At 46.0% G+C, this 23,213-nt stretch overlaps 2 protein-coding genes across 3 annotated transcripts in view; one reads left to right on the top strand and one right to left on the bottom strand.

Annotated features, from left to right (window-relative positions):
- Positions 1–4,689, bottom strand: part of GJA8 (gap junction protein alpha 8) — a 42,280-nt gene extending 37,591 nt beyond the window's left edge. The window contains exon 1 of the mRNA XM_088157908.1: positions 2,000–4,689. The gene's annotated coding sequence lies outside the window, so the exon portion shown is untranslated. The remainder of the gene's footprint in view (positions 1–1,999) is intronic.
- On the top strand, positions 4,489–23,074 carry GJA5 (gap junction protein alpha 5). 2 transcript variants are annotated; one of them, XM_014882843.2, is made up of 2 exons: positions 4,489–4,771; positions 20,269–23,074. In XM_014882843.2, exon 2 carries the CDS (start codon positions 20,318–20,320, stop codon positions 21,428–21,430), a length of 1,113 nt encoding a protein of 370 aa, XP_014738329.1. In that variant the 5' UTR covers positions 4,489–4,771; positions 20,269–20,317; the 3' UTR covers positions 21,431–23,074. The 2 variants fall into 2 exon arrangements, with proteins under 2 accessions (XP_014738329.1, XP_014738331.1); XM_014882845.2 differs by lacking the exon at positions 4,489–4,771 and adding an exon at positions 9,489–9,982.
- Positions 23,075–23,213: the final 139 nt, after the last annotated feature.

A 23,213-nucleotide genomic window follows, 5' to 3' on the forward strand; every position in this document is an offset into this window, starting at 1 on the left:
TACCAGATGCTGGTTGAGCGATACTGCATCATTTCATGCAGCACATCACAAAACCTCTTTCTTCCCTGCTGTGTTAAATTGTTACTTTCCCTGAGGGAGAAACATGGTTCTGCACAAATCTGGCCGAGAGGAAAGTGGGGAAAGAGTGTGGGAATAGCAGACAACATCAAGGATTCCCATTTCCCTATTCTCTGCTGCTTCTGAGCAATCTTGTGTGGCTTTTAACCACTGCCACTCGTTTTCTGAAGTGCTCTTTCAGTGGCCACATCCTGCTGCCTCTGGTTTGGTGACAACACCCCTAAATACCGAGAGCATTGTCAGAAAAATCAGTCCTGGGCTCCTCTTGGGCTGAAAAAACCAATTTACTTCTCTCCTTCAACAGGCATAGGATAATTATAGGAAGTCCCTATGCCACATCACATGGGTATCAAATGAAAAAAACATATATCCTACTAATGTGCACTGCTTAGGCATCTCTGTTTCTCACACACAGAAAGATGAAACTGATCACCCCCAACCAGGAAAAAAATTGCTTATTATTTTGATAGCTATTTTTTCATATCCCAATTGAACCTGAGGGGTAGCTTTCAAGGAAAATAAATTTCACATTTCTCAACAAGAAGCCAAACAGAACTGCAAGATTCAGAGCAAAACCAATGAATTTATAGCTACTTCAACTTGTTTCAATCAAGTTTAAATATTTCTTCCTTTTCCATCATTTCAAGGAAAGCAATAAACATCAGCAAGCAAACATAATCCTGTCTGACATCACTTTCTGGTCAGATTTTATCCCTAGGTTTCTGCACGAGCTCATACAGGGATTTTTCCACAGTGCAAGCCCGTTTTGACAACATCTGTCAATCACTAAATCAGAGAGATAAAAGACATTAACCCACAAATGAAACATTTCTGTACAGGTAGCAATTTTGGGTATAATTTTCTCTTAGGTGTCCTGTGGTCATACTTCTTCTTTGCCCCCACTTACCATTAAAAACAAGAAGCTCCAGCATGCAAAGGACCCAGTGAGAATGCAGTGCCTGGATTTATAAGGAGCAGGGCATCATACTATATATGAGCACCAAGAGAGGATTCAAATTAAATTAAATGAGGTGGGGAAAGCCCTATGTTAGGCCACTGTTAGGACTTCAGTCCTCAGAGAACTCCCTAGCTTCCTCCACACTCCTTGTAGCTTTAAACGTGAGCTTGTGGCCACCTGGAGAGCCAGCAGGGTTCTCTGTGTGGCTGTGGGGAGAAGCCACTTCCTTGGCTTTGTGGCTGCAGGTGATTCATGCACACACCTGTTTCCTCTGCAGCCTCTCACCTCTCTGGGCATGGAGAGGGGGAGATGCTGGTAGACAGACAGGGTTTTACCAGGAAACCCAGGTGTCCAGAAAAACAATGAAGGAGATTTGAAATGACCAAATCCTGCACCATTCCAGAAAGCAAAGCTGGGTACAAATATTTCCTTTGATAAATCCTCCAGGCACCACGTGCCTGATGCATGCCTGTGAAAGATTTGCCTTTATGCAGCCACTCACAAGTGCAGCATGAAGGAGCAGGGCTGCCTGCTTCTCTCTCAGGGCTCATGGCACACTTTGGAAAAGAAAGCTCCTTGAAAAGCATTTTCCTTGCCCCACAGCACTGCTGGGCTTGTGAGCTCTTGCACACACACGGATATTTGGTCTTCTGGTATAAAAGGCACCCTTCTAATCTGCTTGGGCCAGTAGTGTCCTCCTGTTCTCAACCCCCTCTCCCCCCATTTGCTGTGATTTACTTTACAGAAGGCTTCAAAATCCAGCCAACACACATCACAAAATTGGTGGGAAGAATCCTGATTCATGGATTTTTTTCAATTAATCAAGTTCTTAATTTTACCCAGGAGGTCATGCCTTGAGATTCTTTCAGACCATCACAAAAGAGAACAAGCTGGCTGGGAGCAATAGGCACCATCTGAGAATCCTCCTATAACTCAGACTGTTTACTTTTCAGTTTCACTCACCATCATCCAAGCACATGCCCCTTTTTCCTCAAATCCTTTCAGCTCTTTCTTCCTCTGAAGCCGATTTCCAGGGAAAGCTCTAGAGATCCTTGCCTTCAGAGCAGATTCACGTCCTGATTTCTCTTCCCTCTGTGGAGAAAGCACAGAGCAGGCTGAGGTCCTTCTACCCCACAGCTTGCTTTAGGAAGAGACATGTGCTTGTGATTCTTTCCACCTTGGCAGACTTTTCCTAAAGCCTCGACATACAGAGCTGGGATCCTGCAGCAGCACAACTCCTTAGCTCCAGGATGGGAGAGCACATCCCAGGAACTTGGTGCCAGCACTGGCACCACATGGCTGCATGGCACAGCCTTCTGGAGTGAAAAGTCCCCCAGCAGCCATGTGTCCAGCAGGTTAGGAACTGCTGTCATTCCAGAAGTTTCTGAGAAACCATGTTGGGTCCTGGAGGAAGAAAAAAAAAATCCCAGGAGCTTCAATAATCCACAGTATTTTCCAGTCTATGACATTTGTACAGGGAGAGACCTTACCCACACAGACAGCCCCGAGGTGTAACTATATCAAGTCACTCACATGACCAAGACTTTGCAGGATCTCAGCCTCAGGGGCTACCAAGAGTCCAGCAGGCCTGAGAGACTGACAAAAAGACTCTCACAGCTCACATTCAGGATCAAAACACTCCTTACTAGAAAAAAACCCCACAGATTAAGTGATACCAGCCCAGATGACACAGACCTCAAATAAGTGCAGATAAAATATTTTTCTGCTGCCAGAACACCATCATGAGATTTGCACGTGGCATCTCTTCCTGCAGAAGCTATGCAGAAGTATATCCACTATCTGCTGTCTGCCTCAGAATTCCCCCAGGAAAGCTGGCCTGGCTGGCAGTGTAGGGTGCCTTCCAGACCATTAAACTATACTGCAATCAATGCAATTCAAGAATGTACTTAATATTAAGTAAACACCTACAGACTGTGATGAAATAGGATGCTGCACTGCTCAGAGCATTTTTTAGCTGATTTGTTCACCAAGGCAATATCTCAGAGGGACAGATTTTATAGAAACCTTCTAAAAGCTGCAAAAAGAAAAAATTAAAAAGGAAAGATTCTTGTATTTACATTAAAATTACAAAGTTTTTAATACCCAGTATCTTAGGCCCTTACAGAGATAATGCATTCAATTTGACTCTTTTATAAACACCTACCCTGGATTAATTAAAAGGAACATATAAACCAAGATCTTCTATCATTTGCCTATACAAGATGCATTATTGTCCCAGGCCTCAGAGAAATGGGAGTGCAGCTTTGCATTCCCACTTTTAGTTAAGCTAATGAGGAGAAGAAGGAAGAGAATTTTTCGAGGTGTGCTCTTCTTCCTTTCATCTGAAAAGTGGTTACTGAGCTGTGCAAAGCCTGTGTGCATAGCTCTGTGAGCTCAGTACCTCAGCATCCAAGCTCCTAGAGACTGCACCACTGAAAGGAAAGGTGAGTTCTTCCCATGTCCTCCCTGGAAGCTGGTGAAACACTCAGTTAGCAGAGGGCCCTCTGAATAAGGGATATGGCTTTGCACTGGGCAGAGTCTGCAAACGCCTCTCAGTTATCTGTTTTATTCTCTTCTTGTCTCGTTGCAAACCCTGAAACTCCTCAGGAAGGCTCAGGCTCACTTTGTGACTCTGATGCTTTGGCTGCCCATTCTTCTCACCAGTCACATGCCAGCGTGCATTCAGTGACTTCATGGTGTGGCTGCTTTGGGGGAGCTGGATGGGGAAGCAGACTGCAGCTGCTTCTGAAGGATATAAATATTTTTTGCAGTCGAGGGGCTCCAGCAGTCCAACAGGGTCAGGGACACCTGGGCTCTATTCCTGGCTCTCCTGCAGACCTGCTGCATTGTTTGGCTCCTTTCAGTGGCTCTAAATGAAGACCTTTTCCTGCCAAATTTGTTTTCTTAGGTGTGAGGCTTCCATTTGAAAACTTGAGCCACAGTAAGGAATTTGGGGTGATGGGACTGGTCTGTGAATGCAAGTCCAGGCATTCATTTGATAACAAATCCCACAAAAGCCATTGCACTGGTGAACACCATGAATGGCCCACAGGCCAACCTTACTCACACCATTTACCAGTTAGCCATCTGCTCCCTTCAGATATTATTTTATGGCTTTCCTTTGTTTTCACTAAGGCCCAAACAGGAATGAAATCGTGGGTCCTGCAGCTAGCCCTTTTAAATAAATAGTTCTGCCATCACTCTAATAAGTTTGACAAGTTGGTCACAGGCCCTGGGCAGGAAGCTAATAAACTTCAAGTTGCTTTTCTATTGTTTTCCTAAAACAATTTGACTTCCTTTCTGATAGCCTCAAATTCCTTCAATAAAAATAGAGTAGCTGGGAGCCAGAGGAAGAGCTGAACCTGAGCCAAGTTGTGCTTACAATGCCGCCTGCGTAAGATCACATTTTATCCTGGTCCACGAAGACCCTTTAAAAGAATAGCAGGCAGACAGCTGCCAGTGCATGTCAGGAACAGCTCAGGATTGGTCCTCCAGGCTGGAGGGGATCTCCAGCCAGTGAGACAGTGTCAGAGCACAGACTGAGCTCCTGGGAGCTGGCAGGGGTGCACTCACCCTGCCCAGAGTGTCCTCCCTCGGACACTTCAGGATCTCTTCTGGGAGCTGAACACTGAAAGCTGGGCTCCAGCAGGACCAAAGGGCTGTGCTAAAGCTCACCCACCCTTCAGCCAACTTGACCTGTTCCTCTCTCTACCTGTGCAGGCTCAGCAAAAAGAGGTAAAGGTCTGTTCTTTCTTTTCTTCTTTGGGAAGCATATCTATGTATAGATGTATACACACATATTTCTGCCAAGCAGCAATTCATCCAGCTGGAAGTTTGCAGGACAAGATGAATGTCTGGTGGCTAGGCAGATGAGGACTCCTTGCTTTAAAATGACTTGCTGATCCTTTGGACAAATCCTTTATGCTCTCCATGGTCTGGTTCCTCCACCTGTAAAACAAGGAGGGTGTTTATAGGAGCTGCAATTTCATTATCATCTGCAAAGCACTTCTCAACTACTCAGAGATGCTGCAGAGTTGAGAAGTGGAAGCAGGAGGGGTGAGAGTGCCGTACTTGGTTTCCAGTAACATAAAACTGACAGCTGAGCATTTACTTTGGGATAGATGGCAATTTCTCCTCAGTGAGATGAAAACCTCTTCCAGTTTTTCTTGCTGAAAACTTTATTGGCAAATGAGTCTGACACAGAGTGATATTTCACAACTTGCTGTTTCATGTTTCCTCTTCTCTTACTCTGTGCTAGTATGGTACTCTGGGTTGGGAAGATGAAAGCATCCATCCATATGGAATAATTTGGTGCTTTTACTAATGAGGAACTGTGACTATAAAACTGTTCTTATTCAGGGGCCTTTGCTACTCCTCTTCCCTTGGGCCCAGCCTGTCCTTGGGAATTTGCCTCCTGCTGGAGGATGCCTTCAAACTGTCTCCAGAGGTCTAATGTATAACAGAGAACTTCCCTCTCTGGCCTTCTCTTTCAATCATATCCATGCATGGGTATTTGAGATAAAATGTTCCATCAGGAAGGTACCATCCTTTGGTTGCTTTAGGGAAGGTACTAGAGGTGCCTGTCCAGCATGGAACATCATGAAGAGCCAGAATAAGTGCAGTGCTGTGGCCAGGCAGCAGAGATGAACTCAGCCACTGCTGGCTGGTGGTTTCTTCTGAAATTTCCCAGTGCAGTAAACCTGACATGCTCCTCAAGGACAAAGTCCTCGGTAATGGCAGGAATGTACGAGACATTTTCCCTTCAGACAATCTCTTTAAGTTTTCACATCTCAAGAGAGCATCTAGCTGCATTTGAAACAGCCTTCCAGCAAAGCCAGATGCTCTGGGAACACCTGTTTTATGTGAAGAAGCTCTTTCATATGTGAGTTCTCATCTATACTACTGCATATTTGCAGACCTTCTCCATGTATCATTTTGCCTTGCCCCTTTTGTTTGTTTAAACCTCAGGCACAGAATGAAACCCTCCATTAAATATCCATGGGATCAATGCTGAAAAACTCATCACACGAACTCTGCTCCTGATTTACCTGGTTTTTGTATGTAAGGGTGCAGATCTGATAAGGCACTAAGGCAAGTACAGGAAATAGAATGAAAAAGGGACCTCTTGGCTTATCAGGTTCAATCCCTTTGAATAACGGGCAAGTACAAAACAAATGGCCTTTTCTAAACTTACTAAACTCTGTCCTAAATCTCATTAGGTTTCCACCCTAACTTGTGCTGCTAAAATGCTGTTCCAGCACCTCCTTGCCTGCTCTGTTGCTTAGAAACCTTCTGATTTCCAGCCTAAATTCATTCATGGCCAATTTATATCTATTTATTCTTGTGCCACATTGTCCTTTAGCTTATGTAGCTCTGCTCTCTCCCGAGCACTTACTTTCCCAACCCCCAATTCCTAAAAGTATTTATAGGCAGCAAATCTCTCCTCTCTTAACCTTTGTTCTGCCAGACTAAGTAACTAAGCTCCCTTATAGTATTCACCCTGCAGGCACACCACACCGTGGTTTAATTACTTTGTGTAGCTGCACTAGCATGAAGTTCAGTGCAAAATAATTAATGCTGAAAAGCTCAGACTGGTAGCACATCTACTTTCAAATCAGCTCAAATATCTCTGTGCAGTCACTGCTGTGACTGATAAGTAAACATGCTGTTGGCTGAGACACTTTCCATCCCTCTGACCACCCCACTGCCTCCCTCTGCACCTGCTCCAGGCTGAATATCCTCCTTGCATGTGGGGAAGCAGCACTGCAGACACTATTTTGGAGAAGTCTCATCCTCTTGGATGACATTACTTCCACTCACTGCAACTGGAAATACTGCTACATCCTCAATGTTTGCTTGCCTTTTTCACCCCCACATAGCATCGCTGGTTCCTCCTCCTTGAACCATGAACTTTCCCCATCATTCTCCATCTCTCCCGGGAGATGGAGATTCCTCTTACTTTTCAAGCAACAAGTCTAGTGTGTCACCTTGCATTCTCCTACTTAATCTCACCTTGATCCCTCCAGTCACAAAGATCAGTCAGCTCTTGCAGTGCTGGAATCCACCTCTGCCCTCCTGATACCTCCCAGCTTGGTTTCATCAGCAGATTTCATTAGTATTTCTATGTTCTGTGCCAAGGTAATTAACAGAAATATAAAAAAAGATCAATCCTATGAGCAATCTTTAAGCAGCCTCAGAAATAATTTCCCTTCAACATATTAAGGAACTGGTGCATCAATCCTGTCAGTCTCTTACTCACTTGAGGATTTATTTAATAATCCCTGTCTTCTTCAGCTGAATCTTCTACACTAATTTGCTTCTTCTGGGACACCATATCATATGGTTTACTGAACTGCAGGTAGATAAGGTCTGCTATGTTTCTTTTTACCTAGGGGGTCGGGAATCCTAATCCAAGAAAGCTCTTAAGTTTTGATCAAAAGATAGTACATGTTGTTTTATTTTCCCTTTCCCTCCCGGTTTTATTTCTGCTTTCCTTCAAAATGCATTGTACAGCATCACAAACTGCTGTGATCTGTGAGCTGCACATGGCAAGCTGTCAGCTGTTCTCCTCATTCCCACTGTCAGGGGCAGCATTCTCTTCCACGTGCTCTCCTCACTCAAGTCAGACAAGTTTTGTATAACAGGCTCTTGGGGAGGGGAGTCAAAATTATTCCTCCCTGCTTAAGAGTGAGCAAACCAGCTATTTTTCTAGCTAAGGGGCTGCTAGGACACCTCTGATTTCCCTTGAAGAGAGTGCAGTAGAGAAGGGATGAGACATTGAGGGGCTGGGTTAAGTATCCTTACAACATCTCTACTTCCCTTTCTGTCTTTTGCCTCCCTGTCTGCCTTCTACCATTTCCTTTTTGTGCACCAAAATCCAGACAGTTACCACCAGCACCAAAACAGAAAGAGCTCGTAACAGCTACCTCCTGTGCAACATGCATGTGTTGGACAGAAACCTCCCCTCCCTCACTCATTCAGCAGAACCAGACCGTATCTGCTGGATTCAGGATTACCTCTGTATGCCACTCAGGAGCAACACTTGGGCAGGAAACACAAAGGAGTGAGCAGGGAGAATCAGTCCTGATCACCCTGAGTGTACAGCGAAGTGTCAGCCACACAGGGAGGTGAGCGTATTTCAGACAGCTCTCTCACAGGACCTGTCTCTCTACAGCATGTGAAAAACACTTGACAAGCCTTATCCCTAGCCTATCCCAAAGCCATCTGTGAGCTAGACCTGTATTATTAACACCTTTTTTTTTGGACACTTCTATGATGAAGTCCTTGACAATCTCACTGGCATAAAATCAACATGAGTTTACATAATAATGCTTCATGGAAATTACTCTAGAAAGGCAAAAAGCTGGAATGATATTCTCCTTCCCATGAATTTCCATTGCAGATACACAACTGCCACACAAGAGAGGGAGAAACAACTCCAGAAACATTTCTGTTTTCTTAAAAGCCACAGAAGGGCTTTCAATAAAGTTAGAAATGAAGCAGCAGATGACTATATGTGTCTCCATACCAGGAGGTTAGTGAGCTGCTGTGGGAATTTACTGTGCACTCTTTGTCCTGCATCCTGCACCAACCATCAGTGAGGATACAGCCCTCCTGGAAAAGAGTTGCACTCCTAACTTCAGAGTGAGAGTGTCCACATAGGAAATGCTTTCAGAGATAGCCTCTGCACAGCACTGTCCCTTTGTAGACTGGCTTTCAATCTTGTGACTAAAAGAGGTATTAAATTAGTGGGAGAAAAATTATCAGAAGTGTTGCCAGCATTGTGTTTTTGTCCCTGGACTGCTTTTGTTTCATGATCTGCACTCACTGATGCATAGAGAACACCAGGTGAACATCTGGGTGGGAGATATCCAGCCTGGGAAGGATTGCTGAAGGGATAACCACCAAAGCTTGTGTGCAGTTCTCAGGTCAGAAGAGTCTCCTGTGCAAATCTCACTCTCCTGCCACTGATTCTTTGAGACCTTTATCAAAGCCGGAAGGCATCTCTGATTCTGCCTCCTCACTGGGCCATTCCTGATGTGCAGGAATCAGAGGCTCAGCTTGACACATACATGAAACACAAGACCTTCAGACACTATGTCAAAATCATTTCTAAGGGAGGCCCAAATGCTTGTGCGTCTGACTGTGTGTGCGGGGAGGTGGTGGTATGGTGGTGTGACAAAAAACACCTCTCTTGGCAGGCAGATCATTCTCTATTTATCAGTAAGGGGCCATGTAAAAAGTCCCTGGGAAGCATTTGGTGCCCTTTAGGACAAGGCTGCAGCTGTGCTGAGCCCCTGGTCCAAGCCAGCAGAGCAAGTTCTGTGTGATTTCAAGAGGTGGAAGACCCTGCTCCACATGAACTCTACTTTGCAGAAATATGTCCTTTGTTGGTTGAATTGTCATTTGTCTTGCACGGAAAAAAACTTTCCAGGGTCTGGCTGGTGTAACTGTGGGGCAAAGCTGTCTCTTCTCATTTGGGGAAAGCTTGGACCATAGAATGTTTTCCGTGGGAAGATGTGCAAAGGAACAGGAGCAGCAGTGACTGGAAGGGACTGCGCGAAGCCAGCAGCGAATGAATTCCATCGGAATGAGGAGGGTGGCACAGGGAGAGGCTGAGAATGGAGAGGGAGGAATGAGATCCATGGTCTTTAAAGGAAAAACAACAGGAAAGCAGGTTTGAAAATAGAAAGATTAGTCTGGAGGGGGTGGGAGAGACAAGAAAAGTAGGTGAAGAAAGAAGAGGGGGAAAGGCGGAGAGGCAGTGGGGAAGACAGAAAGTGACACAGACAGGGGGTGGAGAAAAAGAGAGGAAGAGAGAGAGAGAGAACCATATTAAAGGAATAAAACGAAGCAACTGAGAAGAACAAGGAGTTCAACTTAACTACAAAAAGGGAAAGTGCTAAAGCAAGGAAAGGAGACCGAAGACAAGACACTGGAAATCAGGTAAGCAGCCATGAGGGGGAAATAATAGAACTGCAGAAGTGCCGATGGTAGATCAAGTTATTACACTCAAAGGGAAAACAGCATGAAGGAAAAAAAGGATTTGGAGAGGCAGAAAGAAAAGGAGGGCCAAAAATAACTTAAGAAATTTACTATTTCTTTCATTTTCTCTTCGAAACATTCCCACTAGTAACACAGTGGGCTTGGGACATTTTAAAAATTAAACTGTTTTGCCACAGGCAGCAACAGAAATAACAAGTAACTTCCCTGTGATGAGCACAGATACCAATAGATTCCAGTGTATAGGAAAGCACGATAAGAGCCCCAAACATTCTCCCTCAGACAGTATAAAGTGCAAATTGCCATTTCTGTCAGATCCCATTTCAGCCTGCTGTCAAGCTGCTCGTGGGACGGTGGTGAAGGGAACTCTTACCTAGGAGAGGCTCTCGGGGTATAAACACTTTATCAAGTGTCTGCATTAACCGCCTAAATTCCGAAGTGCGCAGGATGCTTTCAGAATATTGCAGTTTCTTTCCCTTGAGAGCATTGTGTCCTGGCTGGTCTGTGACATGGAGCCTGGGAATGTAACTCCAGTGTGGAGAAGTGCCTCACTGGTATCTGGCAGTCACACGTTCTGTGCGTGCCGCCAGGGAATGAATGCCTTTCTCCTTCATCCCGACACTGCCCGTGGCAGCCTCGGCAAGGAGGCACGCAGACCTGAAGGGACAAATGTCCTCTCACACACCAGCAGCTGCTGCTTCTTTTTTATTTGCCTTCCTAACTTTTCCCCCTCTTTTTTGTACTTGGAATAATTACTCAATTACATTTCCATAATTTAACACTGCTTTTTCAAAGAATAGCCCACCTTGAGAATATGGTACCCCTGGAACATACCCACTTGGAAAGAAGTAATCTCTGTAAAGGTTGTTGACTAATTGCCACCTCAGATTTGTGGTGGCTCCTTTGATTTCCTGAAGGGTTGTTTGGCTGCCCATTTATCATGTCTAAGGAGCTTTGTGGCATTCTGGTTTTAAGAACTCAGGTAAACTGAGGCAGGGCCCCTGTCCTTCAAGTACACTAACAACCTTTGGAGTACCATATAAGTGGCTTTTCTGGACAAACCTCAGCTAAGAAAGTCTTGTGCTGAATGAGCCTTAAGCATTGAACTCTCCCTCCATGATAATAAACTCATCAAAATTCCTCGGTAAAGCAGTGTGTATGAGAGTTTTCCCCTACTGCTGCCTATGTGTTCCTCTCTTTAAAAAAATTAATGCATGTAACATATGTGTGCATACGTGTGTGCAGCTAGGAGCAGCTTAAACAGCTCTTCAGAAGACTCAGTATTGAGTATTTCTACCAGGAGCCAAAAAATTCTGCATTTCCTGGTATTTTCAAAATCTACTTTGAGGAGAGCACACATTTCTAACTTTGTTCCCTTTTTCCTTGGGAGCAGAGCAGTACTTTAGGAGAATTCCTGAGCCTTCAGGGTTTAAAATACTCGTCAGGCTCTGGTCGCTTGGGAACTATGTTAAGTATTCCTGTTACTATAAGTATTTGGGGTTGGTTGTTGGTTTTGGTTTTTTTTTTTTTTCCACTCAACAGTATATATTATCACAATATTTTTAGTATTATATAGGCATTAAAAAATTTAAACTCTGACAGAAAATACAGAACTTCATACCTTAGTCTCATTTCACTTTTTGACCTTCAGACAGACTTCACACATTCTGCGTACATTTGTCCATTTTCTGACTTTTCCTGCAGCACTGGAAATAGCCAAGAAGGAATGAGTAATTCAGCACTGCACTAGGGAGCACAGTTTGGAGACTGCTCCATGCTTTGGGTGCTGTTGTATGAGGCACAAGGATAGAGGCTTAAAATTAGAAATAATTCCCAGAAAACAACAGAGATACTTCAATATTTGGGCTAAGAATTCACAAGGGAGGGGATCAATTTTATTGCTATTGATAAGCAACAGAGAAATCTCTGTGAACAACACTCAGCATGCTAACTCTTCCCTGAAACAAAGAAATATTAATGCCACACAGCATTCAATGAGCAGAGAGATGCACACTTTTAAGTCTCTCTAGTGTATCTTTGAAGAGGGGTCAGGGGTTTTAATGTAAGAGCTACAGGGTTTACACTTACATTTCTGCCTTTCTCCATTTTTTATGTCATTACGAAAAGGCTTTGAGAATGGCTGAGAATTTCCATATGAAACTGCTCTCCCTTAGAAGCAGAAAAGCTGACAGATGCCTTGGTCAGGGCACAGGGTTGCTCAGAAAGTGAAGCAGCCTGGCAAGGGTGACGCCTGCAGAGCTCCAGGGTCTTCTGCTGCACTCAGATGTCTGGTGAAGAAAGGAGGGAATGGTGGGATGGGAGAAAAACTGTCTCCAGTCTGTAATCAGATAAAGCTATCCAAGAGGACTGGGGTTAATTCTTGCTTCTTAGTCCAATTTCTTCTGCCACGATGAGGCAAATCACTTAAGCCACATTTCCCCACAAATGCCCATTTCTTGTCTTTTGAGTATCTGATTTCTACATGTGGTGCAACTGGTGGAAGTGATAAACCTTCCCACTCCAGCACAAACCAGATAGAGCTCTGCTTTGAATACATATTATACACTGCTAAGTACACTGGAAAAAAAAGCACCAACAGATTAGCCACATCACCAAAGAGCTTCCAAAATTAATGAACAGTTTTTATCTTAATCTCGCTGCTTTAGTTCCTTGGCTGCACAGCTGATCTAATACCATCTCCTCACCTCTGGGTGGTAATGAAAGTAAGTAGATTTATAATTGTGAAACGATCAGATACTGTTGTGATGAAAGCCATAGAAAAACCCATGAGGAAACTAATAATTCTGTCTTTAGAGCTGGACTTGAATAATGTACAGTAAATGAGGCACAGGCCACCCACTGAACAATGAGGAGAAAACAAAAACATTGAATAGCTGCTGTTCAAGAAAGCCCCGACCAGGCTGGCACAGAACAAGGCAGGCATCCTGTGCAAAGAATGAGGTGACAATGTGAGGATGTGGTTAAGGACTCTAAGAGGCACAGCCACAAAGAGATTGAATTAAGATTACTGAGAACAGTAACCCCAGCATTTCCTAACTCCCTACTGCTGGGCTTTGCTAATTTAGTATTAGTTGGTTTCAAAGGGGGGGTGTATTTTTTTGCATATATATATGGTGCATACACTGAATACAAAAAATAATCCACTCACATAGCCAGACTGAGGCAAGGATACAGCAATGAGTCTGGAGTGTGAAAAGAATCCTACAAATTTTTGGGAAGAAAGAAGCAATGAGATTTGACAAGGTAGTAATAAGTGGGAAATAGATAGTCACTGAAAAAATTCCCCTTTGTAAGGCTGAAAGAATTAGCAGTTTGGGTGCTGTATAGAGTTAGCTGGTCAAAACTGCTAAAAAACTGAGGCAGTGCTCTCTGGGGGAGTTTGACTGTAGGGAAACCATGGGGAACTGATAGGCAGGGAGATCCTGGGGTGAGAGGAAGGAAGAAAGGATGGGAAAAGTGTGAATGAGAGCTCTCCCCTTCTCCCATTACCTCTCCAGTCTGTTTTATTTCAACACTGTAACGAGTTGCATCTCATGCAGTCTGTGAAGGAGCCTAAAATCACACGGGCAGGTTTAATTGCTGCTGTATTGTGCCCAGTGTGAGGTCTGCCATCACTGCACATCTCCTTACACCAGCCAGCCTTCCCCACTGACTGAGCAGTGCTTGAGATCAGCTTCTCTCAGCAGAGCTCAGGGACAGCTTTCACTACAGCAGCCCCCAAATTTCTCAGCTTGTTTTTGTTTCCCAGAGCTCCCTCTTTGGCTATCTCCTCACCCCTATTTTGCCCAATTTAGTATCATCTGCAAATTCATACAGGTCAGTTTCTCTCTGCAAAGAGAAAGATACTGGAAAGAGCATCAAGTTTCCAGCATTTACATTAGAGAGAGAATTTAGCGGGGGGGAAGGGGTATTTCCTAGCAAAAAGCACAGTGACTCTTCATTTAGTTTATCCCAAGTCCAGTTTTGTCACATCTGTTGTGGTCTCTAGGGACCCACATTTCTCTAAGGCAAAGAGAGAATCCCAAGAGAATGAGAAGATGCTCCCTCCATTTTAAGTGTAAGCCTGGATATCACTATCATGTAACCATTTGACACCAGCTTTTCAAATATAGTGGGATAAATTCATCCCTCAGCTTGACTCATCTGAGTTCAAGGTCTCTTCTGTTCTTGGTCTCCTGAGACTACATCAGGCAGAGCTTGGCCCTAATATTTGGATATATGAAAGCACAACGAGAGGAATAGCATTAGATGTTCTGGACAGACAACTAATAAAAATTCAGCTGACTGGGAGTCTGCAGCTTCCTCCATCACTTCAGATGAAAATATTCTACATATTATTATCATCTGTGTGTGTAACACATCCCTGATGTTCACACTTGAAGGTGTTGAGTGATTCCCCAGTGTCTGTGTCCCTGTGTGCGTCAGGGTTGTGTGCCTGTGTCCCTTATCTTCTCACCCACTCTCTTTTTCATGAACTCTGAGATTTTCCACATTTGGAGAGGAGGGGGGAAAGCACACCTCATCAAGGAATAACGAGCTGTCTGCAACTACAAGTAGGGCCAGTGGTCTGGATACCAGTATGACCCTTCCAGAAATTACAGTGAACTTGGGAGGAGCAGAAAGATAAGAAACATTGGATGTCTGTCTTCTAGGACAAGAGCTGTTAACACAGAGCTGTTCTCCCATGAGATTTCAGCTCTCGAGTCAAAGTCACTCTGATACTGGCTCAACACAGGACTTTGAACCCAAGGAACTAGAATGGAACCTAGCAAACATGTCATTTTTTCTTTAAAATGTCAAATTTTCTTTAAAAAGCGTAAGTACAAAGCTATTTATTCCAGGCTCATGTGCAGATCAGAGTTACAAACTTGGCTAAAGAACAGGCCTGGTTCAGGCAGAAACTTATCATAAGCATATGTGTGCATATATGAAGCCAGAGAGATGATGTTTGGACAAAAATGCCTAACAGGTTGTTGCTTGTCTATTGTATATCCATAGGAAGGAGCCAATGCCAGTAAACTCTGAACAAAAAGATACCTGCTGAGGTGGGCTTTAGCATCACAAATCCTCTGTAATCCAAAGCACTGCACCCTCTCTGCACAGTTCATTTCCAACTCTAGTCATCATTTAATGTTGTAAGCCATGTGTCCCCACAATGCAAAACAAAACAAAACAAAAACCAAACCAAAATGCCTCTGGTTCTGCCAGGTGTACCTGCTATAGAAGGGCACAGGAGAGGGTTCTTTTTCAGGTAACCAAGACAGTCTTGTCCGAGGGCACAGGAGAGAAGAGCTGTGGTCTGTAGATGCAGATGTGCTGCAGAAGCAGTGTTGTATTGTTGTCATGACGTTTAAGAGGCAGTGCTGCCTTAGAAAAAAGGACACAATCCTACAAGTCACAACCCCTGCGCTCTGTCCCCAAACTGTCTCTAACACTGCGACCTCAAACAAGCAGTTTGTCCCTTCTGTACCCCAGTGATCACCATCTGCAAGACAGAGGTGACAACATCTGCCCTGCATGGGATGCTGAGGCCACTAACTAGGGGCTGGAGACCCTTAAGTAAAGTAGCATTAACCAACCTCCAGTGCAGAGCTGGAAGTGTCCTTTCCAAGTGGCTACAGCTGTGAGTGCACAGTTTGGCAGTGTGGGCTCCACTGCTGTCTGGGTTCAGCCTAACAAGTGTCAGGGCAAAGATCTCTGCCCACACACCCACCATGATCTGTCTTGCCATGTGCTGGCCTGGACCTGTATGAGATAACACAGCTGGAGGGAGGAAAGGCACTGACCATGCCCCAGCCAGCCTCACTGCAATGTCACTGCTCACATGCCCTGTACCCAGAGGGGACAGCTGTCTGCTCATTCAGTAGCTTGGAGGGGATGCATTTCTTGCATGGCCTTCACACACAGCCACGTGTCTGGAGTGTGAGCTTCTTAAAACATCCTGGGTCCTCCTCTTCCTTGTGAAATCTCATTAATTCCCAGAGACACACATTTGTATCTGATTGAGCAAATCATGCACAGAGATTGGGCAAAAATGGCTTTGAATCCAATATTTTCCCTTCCCTGGGAAGTGTACTTGCCCCACACAAAGGAGCCTTCCTCAGAGAGCCTCTCCATGTGACCCTGGGATCTGCCATGGGGAAGAGGTGAGCCCAGCAAGGGAGAGCAGAAAGTGTTATAATCAGACTCTCCACTTTATTTTAGAAACATCCTGCAGAGATGGCAACCTCCTGTCACCTTCCTTGTGGGAAAAGCTAGCTTGAAGTGTTGAGCTCAGCTATTTATATCACTGCTGATAGCCTTGCCTGCCTTCTAAAGAGGGGAAAACTTTCTTCCTAGCGACCCCTGGGGAAATAAACTCATATAAAGATGATTGCACAGGAACAGCCCTCCTGGCTCGCTGGTGTGGATTTGCCAGCTGTTCTTCAGAGCCTTGGCTAGCTCCAACCAGAACGAGTGTGCTGGCTGGAGCGAGCAGCAGTGATGTGAAACGCTTGCCTGTCCTTCAGAGCACGTGGCATCACCAAGAGGATGGGCAAAACTGCTCAGAGGGCAACAGACACAGTCCCCTCCCGCAGATAAAGGTAGTGCAGAAAAGGAATGGCAGAGAGCAGCCCATGGCTGGTGAGCCAGCCTGGCGTACTAGCAGGTGCCGTCCCCGCTGGGGTATTTTTATCGTGGAATTTGGCAGTCACAAGGCAGCCCGGAGCTGAGCAGACTCCATGCTTTGGCCTGAGGGGTGATGCTCAGTTTTCCTCAGCTTCAGTGGCGTTCCAGGTGATGATTGAGCCGGGCTGGCCATGTTGCTGGGCTTGTGCCAAGCTGTGCTGGTCTGTGTCACACACAGTCTCGCGGTGCCAGGATGCCCTGACGGCGCCCAGCTCTGGTGTGGATCCAGCAGAAAGCTGCCAGCCAAAAGCATGGAAGGGCAGTGGCACAGCCCACTGACTGCTCATGAATATGCATGACTCTGCTGCCAAGACTGGTGCTGAGACCCCACAAAAATACCCAGAAGTATTTTTTGCCCAGTCACACCAGAGTTAGACAAGATTTGTCCAACTGAGCCCAAAGCAGGAATATAAAAGGCTGCAGATGCTCAGTCGCTGAGAGGTCAAAGCATGTGAGGGCAACAGTAGTCTGGGAATGAGGAAAAGGAACTATATGGAAAATTCCCAAGAATAGTAAAGCTATGAGGAGAGAGGCTAGGTCGGGGGCAGCTCTGCATAGCCAGGAAAAGCTGTCAGGAGGTGACAATCCTTCTTTTCTTGCTGGCAGCAGAGAACTAGATGCTCTCAAAGACCCTTGGTCTGGCACTGCAAAAATAGCTCACTAATAAGTATCAGTAAGCCAAAAATGCTGCTCTAGGAGGGAAACTCCTTCTCTTGGTTTCCAAAATCTGCTCCCCTGTGGCCACCTACGCCCTTGCAGCAGCCACCTCAGCTCTCTGCAGGGCTGTAGCACGATGATCAGGAGGCGCCTCAGGGCAGTCCCTCCTTTAGACAGTCTGTGCAGGGGCGGGCAGAGGAAATGTCCCTATTATCTAATCTAAGCCTCTTGACTGCCAGCCTCGGATCCTCCTGATTTACAGCCTCTTGAAATATTCTGTGCATGTGTGAGACAGGTAAATTGCTGTTCTTCTTGCATCCATTAACATTTTTTATTTCTGGATTCCTCTTGCACTTTTATTTGCTTTACTTTGTGTCCTGAACATCCTGATTTTTACAATTTGCAAGCGTCTAGGCTTAGAAGCCTTCCCTGGAGAAAACAAGCCGTTGTAAAACCCCAAACAACCTGCACACAATAGAATGGATGGGAAGAGGGGCTCAGTTTGTGATTGTACTTCCCCATGGCAGTAAGAAAAAACTCAGCCTTTGCACATCCAGGAAGAACTGTGTTCATATTTACACTACCAAGCAAGGTGAAACAAGAAAAGGCATGTGTAAACAACATAACCTCACCTGGAAAAGTGCTGCCTTGTAAGGAATATTCCACACATACAGCTGTGCTACAGCACAGTGATGTTGGACACGTGTAAACACCGAGCTGTAGGTACCTAGTTGCCTTCTCTACACTCTGGGGGGAAAAAAAACAAACACACCGATTTCACTGCCACAGTCTGTAAATATTTCCCATCACTGATTTATCTGTATTTAATCCCCTGGTGCTCCTGGAATGAAGCCATATGCTAATTTCTCCAGAATGCAGTAACTGCACCAAAGCCATTTTGGAAGGTAAGGCAGACCCACACCTTCACCAGTTTTCACCAGTGGAGATGAGAGGAGTCAGAAAGACCAACTGATTTTCTGTGTTACTGCTCCTCCAGCTCTGGGCTGGCAGCAGATCAAAGCTTCTGCATATGCCAAGCAGACACCAGGACCTCCATCAGCATGATTGCAGCATGCCTGCCAGGGCAGGAAAGAGCCAAACCCCATCCTTTGCTTCCTGTATGTCCCTTCTCCCTGCTCACATGGTTTCTGACAGGTGGTGGGGTAGAAAGGGGCCACTGCCCTGTCTCCTTTCCTGGACAATCCTCACCTTCCCCAGGGCAGCCCTCAGCAGCATCAGGAATTTGAAGATTGAACTTTTGATCTTAATCCCATCCATCCTTGCAGCTGGACACAGCACAGAAACAAACAGTGGGATGAATTATGGTGTGTGCTTCTACATTAAATTATATCACTCACATAACTAGGGGAGGGGATATTTTTCCCTCAACAAGTGTATCTGTTCTCCAGCTTTTGCTCACAGGAAATCTACACTATATTGCTACCGTAAATTTTCAGCTTTTAACAGTGTCTGCTCTCCACAAATGTTCTTTGCACTATAAAAATAATTGGCTCCTAAAGACAGGACAAGGAACAATAAAGGAGAGTTAACAATTTGGTCCCTGTGGCTTTGGGATTTACCTTGACTAGTGCTTTTAATATTTCATTATGATGATTATTTTTACATTTACTTATTAAAATGCTATTTTCCAAAAGAATGACTGTGGGAGGACATTAGCTCCAAGGTAATAGTGCACACTTTATACCACCCAGCCCTTAACTCTCACCAGGGAGAGCTTTGCAGTGCCCTGGGAAGGTAAGTATGGTGAGCATAACTGGATCAAATGATTGCTCAAGCACTCCCACAGAGCCCCACAAAAGATGGACTAAACTCACTGCTCTCTTTTTATCCATCAGGTTAAGTGACTTGGCCAGAAACAGTCAGTCAGAGTCAGAAACGAAACTGAAGCAGGCTGTCCTGCATCTCCACTTTGCAATCTTACTCCCAGTCCAGCAAACCTTTCCTGTCATCAGACCACCTACCAACAGCACTTCCCAGGAGCTGCTGGTCCTTGGGAGGCACTTCAAAGGAGGCTTTTTTCTTTCCCTGTTTCATTTGAACTGTGAATTTTTCCTCAGAATTTAAGACAAGCTGAAGGAGCAAGACCCACCATTGAGATTTTGCAGCAGTCCCCACTCAGACAGGCACGACAGGGTGGCAGCAGATTAGGTTTCCAGGACTGGCACGGCCCACCAAAGTCTTTACACTCCCCTAAACATTTGCAGCTTGTAAATGAAACACTTGCAGCTGGCAACACTGCAAAACCAAAGCAAACCCTACAGATGGAGAGCAGGTGAACAAAAGAAAGGTTTTCTCCGCACTTCAGTGGTTGCACTGAGCTCATAAAGGAAGCCTAGAGCTGTGAACACTTCACATTCCAGGTGCTGGTGCAGGTATTACACAAAAGCAAGATCTGAAGTGCCACTTCTCAGGCCAGGCTATAGATTCCAGTCTTATCTCCCAGGGGATCAGCCCACTAAGGATTTTCCAGAGTGCAGTCTACAGAAAGATGAATGCTGCTTTAACTACCCAGTCCACAGAGGATGCAATATGCAGATCACAGTGAAAGGGCTTTCTGAATCAAAAATAAATCTGGCTCACCCTCAAGGTTTTGGGAACTCATTTAGCAGGCTGTAGATGAGTTATGTAAAAAAAGATCGCTTTTTGTTTCAGTAGCTGAATTTAAAAATTAAAAAAAATTCCCAAACACAACTCCAGCAGATGCGAAGCAAAGTTTTCAGAAAACCAAACCTCATTCATTTTCAGGTCAAATGAGAACATTTCCTCTGACACAAAACAAAAAAACCCCATTTCACTCCATCCCTTACCAGCTGGGCATTTCCTAACCCTCCTTAGAACCATTTTCTGTTTTTTCCCAACAGAGGCTTGTGCTCAGCTCTCAAGACATCTCACCCCTCCCGGTGAGCAGAAATGGGGGAGTGGAGTTTCCTGGGAGACTTCCTCGAGAAGGTGCACAAGCACTCCACGGTGGTGGGGAAAGTCTGGCTGACCGTGCTCTTCATCTTCCGGATGCTGGTGCTGGGAACGGCGGCGGAGTCCTCCTGGGGGGACGAGCAGTCTGACTTCATGTGTGACACCCAGCAGCCCGGCTGCGAGAACGTCTGCTACGACAAGGCCTTCCCCATCTCCCACGTCCGCTTTTGGGTCCTGCAGATCATCTTCGTCTCCACCCCGTCCCTGGTGTACATGGGCCATGCCATGCACACCGTGCGCATGGAGGAGAAGAGGAAGATGAAGGAGGCAGAGATGGAGGCCCGAGAGAACAAAAACGGTGGTGACACATACTACCAGCAGAAGTGCTCCGTGGCAGAGAAGGAGACCAAGCTGTCTGGCTGGGATGAAGCAGGAGGCCAAATCATCCTCAGGGGCAGCCTGCTGAACACCTACGTCTACAGCATTTTGATTCGAACTGCCATGGAAGTGGCCTTCATCGTGGGGCAGTACATCCTGTACGGGATCTTCCTGGAGACCCTGTACATCTGCCAGCGGGCACCGTGCCCCCACCCCGTCAACTGCTACGTGTCCCGCCCCACGGAGAAGAACGTCTTCATCGTCTTCATGCTGGCTGTGGCAGTGCTCTCCCTCTTCCTCAGCCTGGCCGAGTTGTACCACCTGGGCTGGAAGAAAGCCAAAGAGAGGTGCTCCCGGTCCTACAAAGCCAGCCCCAGCACGGCCCCTGGCAGGCTGGAGTCCGCCCCGCAGGCAGAGAGGGCACAGATGTACACCCCACCGCCGGATTTCAACCAGTGCTTGTCGAGTCCCAACGGGAAGTTCATCAGCCCCTTCAGCAACAAGGTGGCCTCCCAGCAGAACACGGCCAACTTCGCCACCGAGAGGGTGCACGGCCAGGAGGATGCTGCTGGGGAAGGGCCCTTCATGAAGTCGAGCTACGTGGAGAGTCCAGAGGTGGCGAGTGAATGTGCAGCACCTGCCTTCCCCGAGAACTACTTCAACGAGAAGCGCCGGCTCAGCAAGGCCAGCCGTGCCAGCAGCAAGGCGAGGTCGGATGATTTGTCTGTGTGACCTGTCTGCAGCAGCGAGGAGGAGAAGGAGCTGTCCCAGCCCTCAGTAAAACCTGCAAAGTGGACTCCAAACTCTTGCCCCTAATCTCTCTTTTTGAATACCCTCTCTCTATCCTTTTCAGACAGCACCTCTCACAGCCACAGGCACTGAAGAGACTCCAGTCTCGGGATATGAAGCCCTCAGCTGTATTTTCACCCTGGGACCCACAGGGATTAGAGACTCCCCAACCTTAGCCTGGTAGTGCACAGGCCAGCAGACTCCCGCCCAGTAGGTATCAACTGCGACACTGTATTCAACAGACTGACTGGACCTCTACATCTTCTGTGGTCTCTGTTCAACATTTGCAACATCAGCTTGGCAGTCATACTGAGCTGAAGCTTCTCTCACCTGCAGGGAGCAGAAACACACCAGTCGGCTTTCTGAAAGAAAGATTTTCTCATCTGCTTCATTTTGGCTCTTTCTAACTCTCTCTTTCTCTACCTGAGCCCAGATATTTTATACCAGGTTACCTGCACAATAAATCCTACTTGAATTTTTTGACACAGTGTATATAACAACACTTTCCCATAAATAAGGACGTCTGTGGTCCCCAGTGCACAGCTGCCTCTTGTCTAACATTGGAATCCCTTCCTCATTCCTAAGTCAGCGCAGCAGACTGGCCCCAGGGAAATCACTTAGATGACCAGTTGATGAAGACTGGAGAATTTTCCCAAGATACTTATGTCATCAATCCTAAGCAAGACATCCATTAACAGAAATAGAGACTCTCCTGTGAGAACAGATATCTCACTAGTATCATGTAGAAACAAAGTGGTTTTCCCCTTTTTGAAACTCATCTTTCAAGCAACCTGAATGCTGCTGAAAGGGTGCTGCCAGCTGCCCACTTGAGAGAAAAGCATCCTCTGTTTATCTGCAGAAGAGGTACGGCCTGTGTCTTCTCACCAACCTACCAAAACACTTCAGCATCCTCTGCAAGCACAAAGAATCCTGCTCAGCTCCTGCACATCACTCAGCTCCTCTCTGCTCTCTCAAGCTTGCCAGCCAGCACTGGTCAAGTTACTTTTCCCCACAGCAAGTCTCTGCTCTGCCCCCAGGCCATCCTCTCCACTCCATCCCGAGCACACACGGTGCTAGAAATCACCCATGGACTCGGTCTTTCCACTGCTCTCAGAGCAGCCACTGGGCCCCCGAGGCTGCCCTGTGAGTCCGGTGGGTGAGGTCTGCAGGCAGCTCCCACTGCAGATACATTTTCTCAGTGCAGAGCTGCCATCCCTCTGTTAAAGATCTGCTAAACAGAGCCAAGCTGCTCCCTGTTGTTTACCCTGCACTGCCCTTTCAGACACAGGCCACAGCTTCCCAACACTGGACTGCACAAGCGAATGGCCTGGGACCAGCTGATGAGGGGACTGAGCCATTCCCTCTCTTAGGGCCACTGAAAGTGAATCCCTGCTCCTGATACACAGCTTTGGTACAGCTCCCTGTACATTTAAATACACATTCACACTCAGACGGGGGAAACCGTATTTTCGTTTGCAAGTTTTTATATGTTTGTATTTTTTAATCCTGAAAAGACCTATGTGTTTTCCTTAACATGAGATTTTAGTCAGTTGTGTCTAGGTTTCTCCTAATAAAGTTCTAACTCCATCTCTCCTAGTGGATGTTTCTCCTCTCACATGGCTGACAATGAGCTGCTAGCAGGGATCAGGCTGCCCGCCAGCCTCTGCTGCCCAGAGATCTCAAAAATTCCCATTGCCCAGAGTGGCAGGAATTAGGGGAGGGTTTG

Source organism: Sturnus vulgaris, chromosome 2 (assembly GCF_052056855.1).
Source record: "Sturnus vulgaris isolate bStuVul1 chromosome 2, bStuVul1.hap1, whole genome shotgun sequence".
Classification (NCBI taxonomy): Eukaryota; Metazoa; Chordata; class Aves; order Passeriformes; family Sturnidae; genus Sturnus; species Sturnus vulgaris.